At 67.6% G+C, this 10,342-nt stretch overlaps 3 protein-coding genes across 3 annotated transcripts; 1 reads left to right on the forward strand and 2 right to left on the reverse strand.

Annotated features, from left to right (window-relative positions):
- Nucleotides 1–87: 87 nt before the first annotated feature.
- MNEG_9985 (hypothetical protein) lies at nucleotides 88–648 on the forward strand (the record flags this gene model as incomplete). Its single annotated transcript, XM_014041541.1, has 1 exon — nucleotides 88–648. One exon carries the CDS (start codon nucleotides 88–90, stop codon nucleotides 646–648), a length of 561 nt encoding a protein of 186 aa, XP_013896995.1.
- A 3,433-nt stretch (nucleotides 649–4,081) lies between these two features.
- MNEG_9986 (hypothetical protein) lies at nucleotides 4,082–5,948 on the reverse strand (the record flags this gene model as incomplete). The annotated part of the gene is made up of 4 exons (XM_014041542.1): nucleotides 4,082–4,465; nucleotides 4,726–5,110; nucleotides 5,388–5,430; nucleotides 5,819–5,948. 4 exons carry the CDS (start codon nucleotides 5,946–5,948, stop codon nucleotides 4,082–4,084), a joined length of 942 nt encoding a protein of 313 aa, XP_013896996.1.
- A 3,454-nt stretch (nucleotides 5,949–9,402) lies between these two features.
- Nucleotides 9,403–10,251, reverse strand: MNEG_9987 (hypothetical protein; the record flags this gene model as incomplete). The annotated part of the gene is made up of 1 exon (XM_014041543.1): nucleotides 9,403–10,251. One exon carries the CDS (start codon nucleotides 10,249–10,251, stop codon nucleotides 9,403–9,405), a length of 849 nt encoding a protein of 282 aa, XP_013896997.1.
- Nucleotides 10,252–10,342: the final 91 nt, after the last annotated feature.

Consider the following 10,342-nt stretch of genomic DNA (forward strand, 5'->3'; position numbering starts at 1 on the left):
GGGCGGGTGAGGGGCGCGCCAGGGCAGGCAGAGGGTGAGGAGGACGCTGGCGCGGCGGAGGCGGCAGCCGCCGCTGACCTCCTCAGCATGGCGCTCGCGGCCGGGCCTCCTGTGCAGCGGCGCGCAGGGGAGCCGCAGCCCGCGCGGCCGGCAACCACGCCGCCTGCGTGGCAGCAGCAACTTCAGCCGCAGCAGCAGCAGCTGCGTGTGCCGCGGCAGCACGGCCCGCCTGCGTGGACGGCGGGTGCGAATGGCCCTGCCGAGGTATTATGTGTAGAAGCCGCCTTGGATATGTTCGACTCCGGGTCGGGCCTGCGGCGATTGGCGGCCGCGCTGCCACCGGCGCTGTTCGTGCACCTCTTGGGGGAGCACGACGCCCTCGAGCGCGCGCGGCGGCGCGCGGCCGCGGCGGACGCCGCGGTGGCGGCGGTCGAGGGGGTGCTCGCCGCCAAGCGGTCGGAGGCGGCCGCCGCGCATGCCGCCGCGGCGTCGGCCGGGCGGCGGCTGCACTCTGCATTAAGGCAGCTGGAGCCCCTGGGCTCCGCCTGCGGCGGCGGGGCGGCCGGCGGTGCCGGGCGGGCAGAGGGGGCGACTGGGCCCGTGGCTTGCGCGCTGCGCCTGACAGGGGCTGGGCGCGGCGCTGCCTGAAGGCTGGGCGCGACGGCAGCGATTGCTGTGGGATGCAGATGCGGCGCCGAGGCGCCAGGGCCTTAACGGCATTGCCTTGCATTCTATGGGCAGCTTTCCACCGCCATCACCCCCAAACAAACAGCTTCCTCAAAGAGAGTCTGCATGTACCACAACTCCTCACGCCCGTTTGGCTCCGTGCCTCCCGCCGCCGCCGGCTGCGCGGCGCGAACTTGAACGCGGCAGCCGTGGCCTGGGCGCGGAGGCCTCGTCGTGGCAATCGGCAATCGTCGCAGCGAGAGACTGCAGTGCAAGGCCTGGGGCTCAGGCCTTCGAGCGCAATACTATGCCACATGTTTAGATCCCCTGAAGCGGCTGCGCGTTGTGAGCACCATTGTGTGACTCACTCTACAGATCAGCACTGTCTCCTTGCCTTCCACCCCCGAATACAGCCTGATTGGCCCTAGCACGCCCCGCCCGCTGCCGCGCGGGCACGCCCGACGCCGGTCCCGCACAGCAAGTGGCCGCGGCTGCGGCGCGGTGCTGCGCGCCGAGCGAGCGCAGTGCTCCGTGCAGCCGCGCCCACGAGCGCGCTGCGCGTCAGGGCAGCGCCACGGCTGCCACGGGATCCGACGTGCCGCGCCGCACCCCAGCGGGAGTGGCATCGAGATTGTACACCACCGCCGCTGTGCTTGTGTCCTTGAGCTACCTTATGACTTCTGACTCTCTGGCAAGCCTCCAGAAGATCCCCTGGCAAGCCTCCTGCCTGCGGTGCCCCTCGCCTGATTGCCTAGCTGCCATGCCCTCCAAGCGGCCCTTTCTTTCCTGTCCCTTCTCTACGCACCAGATCGGCCCGCCTTCGACCCACCAAACTCCCAAATTTTGCATCTGAATTCCCCCCTCCCCACTCCTGCACCTTGCAATTTGAGCCATAGGCGCATGCCGTGTGGGCCTGGCCACGTGCTCACATTTTGTCTGATGAAGTGGGGTTTGCGAAGGGCTTCCCTGTACGCGCAGAGCGGACGGGTGCACGCCGCAGCGGCGGCGGCGATCGAGGATCGGTGTCGGGCGCTCGAATTATCCAAGCACCGGGACAAGCTCGGGCCAGAGCAGGCCGCCCATTCGCGACTGCCCAGCCCGCTCGTTTTATGAGCCTGCTGCCAAGCAGAAGCACCTCGTTTCGGCCCGCCACAAGAGCGAGGGACCACGAGCGCGGCTAAGAACGTGCGCTTTTTTGTGATGTCATCCCCTGGGTGTCTGGACTTCACTTTCTCCAGCGACCCCAAGAGTCCCCTGTCAGTCCCTTGCCTGCCCCCCGGCCCCTCGCGCGACTGTCTGCTCGCATTCTCGTGAGACTCCTGCGTCCAGTGGCTGAACCCTAAAACCCGGGCCCACCTCTGCGGGTGTTGTGTAAACAATTGATTCGGAGTGCAGGCGGGCACAGGTCACGCGCTCGTAGGGCCCCAAGGGTTTGGCCTCGTGGCACCGCCCGTCAGTGCACCGCACTTGCAGCGGGGCCGAGGGATCAAGTTTCCGATTTTGGGACAATGAAGGCTGCCCCCCAACCTTGCTCCCGGTTTCAGTGGTTGCTGGGTGCATGCAGTAGCCAGGTGCTTGCAGGGCAGGTAGAGCAGGAGCGGCCCTCCCCGGAACGGTTGCGTCAGCAGTGTCCACTGCCGCGCCGCTGAGCTGACCAGCCGGGGGCGTCGCGTCCGCACATACCGACGATCCCTTCCCCGATTCATTCGGCGCATCGAGGACGTTCGCACTTGCGCGCTGTCTGCGCCGCGCAGCCAATTGTGTCGGCCCTGTGTGCCGTGTCCAAGCTGGGGTGGCGTCCGGGTGCCTTGGTCGGGGGTTCAAGTCCCAATTGAATGTGCATGCGATGCAGCCCATGCTAGGCAAACAAATCCAACGGACCCAGCCCACAGGCACGCGCAGCGGCAGTTCCTGGTGTCGCCGGGCCAGGCGGGCTGCCGCACATGCGTCGCAGCGACACATTACTGTCTTGCCGGGGGACCGGGATGGCGGCGGACTGGATTTCCTGGGCTGCTGCTCAGGGGGCAACTAGCAACGAGGACTGTCGCTTGCGCAGCTGCCTGGTGCTGGTTGGCACAGCTGTTTACAAGGCAAGGGGCCTGCTTAAACTACCAGGGCAAAGGTCAGTTAGATACTACATGTACGCACATATTATATGAAAGGGCAGGCGTGCAGGGAAGCTGGGGCGCACCGCACAAATACGTGTGATTGTGAACAACGCAAGACTCTGAGCCACCATTGTCGGGGCTGTACGCAAACAAGGCCGCCGGCACACGTACTGTGCGATGTCCGCACTCAGTACGTGTGTGTCTTCGGTGCGCCGGGGCGCTGGGATGCCACCACCGCACGCATGCTGCATGGCGCAATAAACTTCGCATGTGTTGTGCGCGCCGTGCCTGCGTCGCGTGTCGGCGACGCCCATGGAGCGACACGCGGTCAAAACCGACCCCGCATACTCGGTCGACGCTTGAGTTTTCCGTACGGATGGCAAGATGAGGTGTCGGCACCACCTGAAGGGAACATCAGTTGCCGCCACTGCATGCCTAGACAGACACTAGCAGGTCAAAGGGTCTAGTCACCCGATGGCGGCACGGCCGGCTAGCCCGAAAACGGCTCGGGGTGCTCGGCATGTGGCGCCTCACGCCCGCCAGCAGGGGGGGCGCGCCGCGTCGCAGCCAACGGCTGGCGCGGCTGTGTGTATGTGCATTCGGCTGTATCACTTGCGCTAGTGTTGAGCGTGGAGGGTTGGTATGTGTGTGTGTGTGCTGCTAATTTTTGTGCGGAAGCTCGGTTGCAGGTGCCGGCTTTCAATCACCAAATCGCGCAGATGCTTGGGGCGATCGCAGCACAGGCGAGCGCCCCAGCCAGCAAACAGTGATGGGATGTTAAGCAACAACCTCCCCTCGGCGGTTGCTGCACAGCAATTGCTCGAAATGACTGCGGGCGGCGCCGGCACGGCGGCGGCCGCCGGGCAAGAGCGCGCGGGCCGCCCGTCCTAGGGGCGGGCGCGTCGGAGGCACACACGTGTCGGAAGCCGGCCGGCAAGAATGCAAAGCGGCTTGGGGGCGCCGCCACGCAGTATGATGAGTTTTGAGCGTGGCAGCGGGGCGCGCGACTGGATTGGTTGCACGGACGATGCGGCCGGCGGCCGGCAAGACTCCGCCGCCGTCGTGCAGGGGCCGGCGCAGCCCTCAACAAATTCTTCAGCAACGCCCAAGGTGGGGCCAAAATATGCGAAGGAATAGACATAGTATGCATGACAGCGGTCCCAAAGCTATGCCAAAGGCTATGCAAATCTTGACAGAGCAGCCAAAGGCGAGGAACCTGGCCCGGAGGGGCGGCAGCCATGGAGCACTCTGCTCTGAGAGAACCGCGCACCGCCGGCGGCGCCGGCGGGCGGCAAGGGGGCGTCGATTCACGCCGCATCGCCGTAGCGCAGGCGGTAGGAGCCGAGCGACGCGCGCGCGCACAGCCTCGTCGTGTCCCCCGGCGCGCACAGCGCCGTCGGCACCGCGGGCGCCCAGAGGTGGCACCACCGCGGCGCCGACGCGTCCGACGCCAGCCGGCCCAGGGCGACGCTCACGCTGAAAGCGGCGCAGCCCGCGGCGGGCCGCTGCGACGCGCGCGCCGCGGCGCGCTTCGCGCAGGCGGCCTGGCATCGGTCCACCAGCGACGCCGGGGTGACGTCAGATGACGTCATCTTGAGGGTAAAGGAGCGGCTGGGGCGTCCCGCCCAGTTCTGGGTGGCGCTGGCCGCCACAAAGGTGGCCGGGGCGGAAGCTGCGCACGGCTTGCGCGTCTGTGTGAGGGTGCGGGCGGGCATGGCGTGCGAAGGGTGGCGCGATGTTGGAACATCAACATTTGAGGAAACGTGTACAAGGGGGAAAACCCATGTTTTCACGTCACTGTTTGGGGTTGTGATGGTGCATGGGCAGTGCGCAAGCAGCACAAGCACATGTGTAATCCTCTTCACGAATCAACCTCACGCCCGCCCAAATGCTGACCGCCCCGCCGCCCCGAGGTTGCTCGACGACAACGCTGTGTGTGCGCGCCACCCACCGCGTCCATCTGGGCCACAATCCAGTCTCGATAGGTCGGGACGTTGGTGTATACTCCTGGCATCCCCGGCTGCCCGCACCCGTAGCCATACGACACGATTCCGACCAACCGGTCGTCCCTCGCGGCCCCCGACCCGATAGGGTCGAGGGGTGCCCCGATGTTAAACACTGCAGGGCCCCCGCTGTCACCCTGGCACGAGTCTTGGAAAGGAACCACCCCGCCGTCTACTGCTGGCACGCTGCCCGCGCAGATGTTGGCGGCCGGGTCGGCGCCGACGCTGGCGCGGCAGCTGGCGGGGTCGACGCGCTGCAGCAGGCCGTACTGCAGCTGGGACGCCTTTCTGCCGTTCTGGCCGCCGGCGGAGGCGCCCGACGACGTCGTGCCCCTGCGGCGGGCGATGGCGGGTGACGGCGGGTGATGGGCAGTTCGAGGGTGATGTCAGATCACCAAACTCACCATCCAGTCCAGCTCTGCAGCTCTGCAGCTCTACGATGAAGCGATGGACAAGCAATGTCATTTGCCACCTCCTGGCAGCCCGGGACATCCTTGACCACGCTGCACCAATGGTCAAAACGCGGCATGCGCAGCTGAGCGCAACAAGTGCTGGTCAAAGGCGGTCAAACGCGCCCCGGACGCGCGTCATGCCCGGCAACGCTGCTCACCAGCCTGACACCACCAAAGTGCTGTTGAAGGCCGCCTCATACTCTGAGGCCGGCGGCGGGAGGGAAGGGCGGGGGGCCCAAGGGGTGGCATGAGCGGGAGGGGCCGGGTGAGCAGGAGGGAGGGGCAAATGGCGGCCGTCTGCGAAGGTTGGGGCGGAGAGAGCCCAAGGCAGCCAGTGCCCGTGCTCAAACGCCTCCGTGGTTCTGTGTAGGCCATGAAGCCGGGCCATTGGGAACGCAGGGCCGTGCGGGAGCGCCGCGCCCGGGGCTGCCGGCTCCGCCGTATGCACCATCACGCCGCCCAGCCACGCCCCCCCCCCCGGGTGCCCCAAACCCGACCCAGCCTCGCCGGCCCGCGCCGCGCGGCCCGCGACCACGCGCGCCGGCCCCCGCCCGCCCCTATGCCGCCGCCGGCCGGCCGGCCCGCTCACCCTGCTGCGTCGCCAGGGCGATGGTCCCCACGTCCGGCCCCAGCGCCACGCACTTCTGCAGGAAGATCAGTGCCAGATCGTTGCGGTGCTCCTTGGAGTTGGAGTATCCGAGGTAACCCGGGTGCACCATGACGCGGGCGGCTTGGTAGGCCGTGCCGCTGCTGCCGCCTTGGAGCCAGAACGAATCATAGGCACCTGACAGATTGGGACGAGAGGATTGTGAGTTTGGGAAAGAGGATTGTGTTCGACGCGCAACTTGGTTTTGGGGAGCGGCGAGGGGGGGGGGGGCGCGGGTCGGAAGGCTGGGTAACTGGTTACGGGTGGCCACCCCATGGGCGGCGCGCATGACGGGGTGGCTGTGAGGTCAGCCAAAGCGCGCGTTTGTCACTGGTGGAGGGGGAAGAGCCGCGCTGCTTGTCACATACATTCTGTGTGGGATGTGCGTGAGTGTTTGGGGTGAGTGCATGCATGTGTTGACGTGTGTTGCGGGGGGATCAGAGCCCTGTGCTGCTGGTTACAAGAATGTCGGAACCCGGCTGCAGTGCGTTGATGTTGTGGGTGGGAGGATGGGAGACCCGTGAATTTAAGTTTCAGTGGTGCCGAGCCCCCCTCACCTGCATAGACAGTCGTTTTTTTCAGGTTTGGCTTGAAACCAGGGAAGCAGCTGGGGGGATGCCGGGTTGAGGGCGCCGCGTTGGGCGAGGCGAGGATCAGGGTGGGAAGGCGACAACGGCAACAGGGTGGCGTGGGCGGCCGGGCGCGGGCGAGCTGGGCGCTCCGCCGCGCGGCCATGATTGCCGGCTGTCGGCCCCTATTGAGCGCACGTGGGCGGCGAGGGGCACTTCCGGCGACGGTCTCGGCCGTTGAGAAGCGTTGCGATCCTGCTGCTCAAGCAGGCATGCGTAGTGACGGCCCCGCAGCTTTCCCCCCGTCACCCAAAACCTCAAACATGCATGGCTCTGCAGGCAGGGGAGGGGGCGGCCCGCCGCTCACTGGGCTGCCGTGATTGCCACGTCTTCGCGGATCAAGGTGGCGCCGCAGAGGGACTTGTCTTCAATCAGCCCCAGTTGGTGCTTCAATCTGGAGGGTTCGTGCGTGGTTCGTATTTTGTGAGTGGTGGTGTTGCGCTGGGTTCTGTGCATGGGTGTGTGTGTGTGTGTGTGTGTGTGTGTGTGTGTTCTTTTGGGGGGGAGATGCCTGTGTATGTGCACGCGAAGACGGGTGTGCGGGCGTCAGTGGGAGTGCGCATTGGCACATGAGGTCGGCATGGTGGCAGACGCCACCCTAGTGCACTGGAAGCGCAGATGCGCACGGCGTGCAAATGTGGGCTGCGGCTGCAGAGGGTTGAAGGGGACACCGTCGGCCCCACAAGCTCGGCCCAGCTGGACCAAGGGCCCAATCGTGCTGCCCTGTGGGCCGCGCACCTGTCTCGGGGCGCCGCCCTGCCGCCCACCACCGCAGGATGCACTGTGACACCGCCCGCAGAGGCGCTGGCGCCGGCGCCGACGCGCGACGCCGCTGGAGGGAGGAAGACGGACGTGTGCGGCCGGGCATGGGCCGGGCCGGCTGCCACGGCGAGAAGCAGGTGTAAGGCTATCAGGCGCGCCGCCGCCGCGGCCGCGCAGCCGGGGGCCATGGCCGCCGCGGGCCAGAGGGTGCGGCGCGAGCGGCGCCCGTCTGGGTGGCCCAGGCTGCAGGGTGCGCCTGGTTGGCCGGCAAGTGCCTAGAGAGTTGGCTGGGGGTCGCGGCAGGATGAAGGGTGGGGAGGGGGGGGGATGATGTCAGCAGGGCCCAAGGGGGGACCCAAAATGCTTGCAGCTCTCATGGGCGCTGCAGCAAGACATAACTTGAGAGTCAAATGCAGAATTTCCCTTGCCACGGGCGCGGGCGGGGGTTCGAACGCGCCCGCAGGGGGCTGGCGCGCAGCAGCCGCGCAGGAGCATCGACACGACGCAAGGGGATTGCAGCTGCATCTCTGCCGGCGACCCAGGGAGCGCAATCACTCGTGGGACATAGCAGCTCGAGCTAAACGTTGATGTGAGGACACGAACACCAGCACCATCTCACCCGTGGAGCCGGCAAAGCCCACAAAACCGAATCAGCTGATCTGCGTCCCTCAGAACATCACCAGGTTCTTCGACAGAGTCAATTTGAAAGCCATTTGAGTTTTCAAAAATGTCGCTGTGCACAACCGTGCACCTTGGTGACCTTGAGGGGACAGCACTCGGAACAACGCATGGAATTTCTCTTGTGGAGGCGAAAGTCTGCTGAGCTCCTTGAACACGGGTGTGCCGGGATGTAAAAGCTGATTGTGCTATTTTAGATGCTCTCCGCGCCTGGAAGAGCGTTGGATGGGGGGCGTCAGCGCTCGCACACTGTGACTCTCCGCAGCAGTTCGAGTGCCTGTGGGCATCTTCAACCCGCCCTTCGCGCCGGCATTCGCGGCATGGTGTGGGGCTCGCCCCCGCACGGCCAGGGCAAGCGCGCTCACTTGCAGCAGGCGGCTGTATGCACTCTCGCCCTGCCCTTGTCCCAGCGCTCTGGCCCCCCGGCCAATCAGTTTGGGCAGGCTGGGCAGGGGCTGGCAAGGGGCCATGCGGCTGCTGGCCAGAGAGACAGCCCGGCAAGGGAGCGCGCAGGCACGTGCTGCGGTGCCCAGCACACGCGGGAGCAGCGCGCACGCAGGTACCAGGCGGCATGCAGCCCCCAGCAAGAGCCCGGGCTGCCGGTCGCCTCAGTGCACGTCCAGGGCGGCCCGATGGGCCCCCGGTTGATTGCTTCACGCCTGACGGCGTCACCTGCGCCCGATGAGGCGCTTGTTCGCACGAGGGCCCACAAACGGGAACTTCCCGCCTCGCCGGCGCGCTCTCGTCGCCGCGCGGCCCACCTTGCAAAGCCCCACTCCTGCCCGCCGACCGCCCCACGGATGGGGCCCCATAGGGCTGGCGCCTTCCTCGGAGCCCCCCTGCCGCTGCTCGCGCCGCCGCGCCCCGACGCAAACGCCGGCGTTGCCATCAGACACCACAATTGCGCAACCCCTCCCCTGTCGCTCTCGCCCTGCTCGCTGTACTTTGCCCATCCCTACAACCCAACGCCTTGTCAGCGCTGCTGCATCGCTGTCAAAGCTAATCAATCAAAGGTCCACTGTCCGCCTCGCGGACACCTCTTGCGGCTACCCTCGCCGCCGGCACATCCCCCCATTCCCCCCTCACGGCGACAGCTTGCCCGCCGACCTGGCAAGCCGAGCGCTGTTGCCTGTCACGACATTTGAATCATCAGCGGGGGATCCAACACAGGCACTGGATGGCCTTGGTGGGTCCCAAAAGAAAGCAGCTTCTCAGTGTTGCGAAAGCCAGCGCCGAATCATGACAACATGGCCTCCACCAACACCGCCTTGCGCCCGCCCACGGGGTTGTCGGCTGCATCAGGTGCGGCGCTTCGCGATTACACCGCCATGGCGCCGAGCTGAAACAATGAGCCGTGCTTGGTACAAATAGCGAGCGACGAGCGGCCCCGTGGCCCTGCGAGCGCCGCAAACGGTCCACAGCGAACGGCAGCTGGGCGGGCAGCAGGCAGACCAAGAGTCACAGGGCAGGGCACAGCACCGTCCGCAGCGCCGCCGCCATCTCTTCCACCACCCCCACCGTCTCGAGCGCCGCGGGCCGGTCCAGGGGAAGCGCTTCCAGGCAAGACGTGTGGTAAGCGAGGCACCGCGCCAGGTTTTGCAGCGCGGGGTTCAGCAGCAGCTTGCGCACGACGCCGGGCGGCAGCCGCCCCGCGGCCTCTCGCCGCCGCCGGCCCGGCGAGCCCGCGCCGCCGCCGCCGCCGGCGGCGTCCCCGCTGAGCAGCGCCGCGACGGCGCGGTAGGCTTCTGGGTCGATGCCGCGCGCGCCGCCCGCGAGGCCGTGCGGCGTCACGTGGGGGGAGTGGGGCGCGTTGAACAGGGCCAGGGGCGCGGCGTGCGCCGCGCTGAGGAAGGGGAGGGGCACGACCAGGCCAGACTCGTACGAGGCGCGCAGCCGCGCCCTGAGAAGCTGCTCCCCGGCTTCCGCAGGCGCCGCCGCCCCCGCCGCCGCTGCCGCCGCTGCCGCCGCAGCCGCCGGCGGCGCGCCAATCGCGGAGGCCGGAGCGGCCGCGGCGGCGGCAGCCGCTCGCCCGGGGGCGCTCGGCGTCTGCAGGGCGCCCACGCCAGCGCCGAAGGCGGCGCCGCCGCCGCCAAAGCCGCGCACGCTGGAGAGGCCGCGTTCCCGGTCAGCGGCCGCCGATTTGAGCGCCGCCATATAGCTGTTCTCCCCCTCCTCCTCCCCCAGCGGTTGCGCCTGCAGCTGCAACGGCTGCTGCAGCGGCTGCGGCGCCTGCGGCGACGGCCAGCCGCCCTGCTGTGCCGCCGCCGGCACTGACAGAAGCAGGGAGGACGGCCCCCGCTCCCGCATGCTGCTCGCCTCGACGAAATCACGCCCGCCCTCGCCCCCCGCCGCGCCGCCGCCGCTGCCCTCTCTTGTTATCACTGTCGCGCCCGCCGGC

The sequence above is a fragment of the Monoraphidium neglectum genome (genome assembly GCF_000611645.1).
Source record: "Monoraphidium neglectum strain SAG 48.87 unplaced genomic scaffold scaffold02137, whole genome shotgun sequence".
Classification (NCBI taxonomy): domain Eukaryota; kingdom Viridiplantae; phylum Chlorophyta; class Chlorophyceae; order Sphaeropleales; family Selenastraceae; genus Monoraphidium; species Monoraphidium neglectum.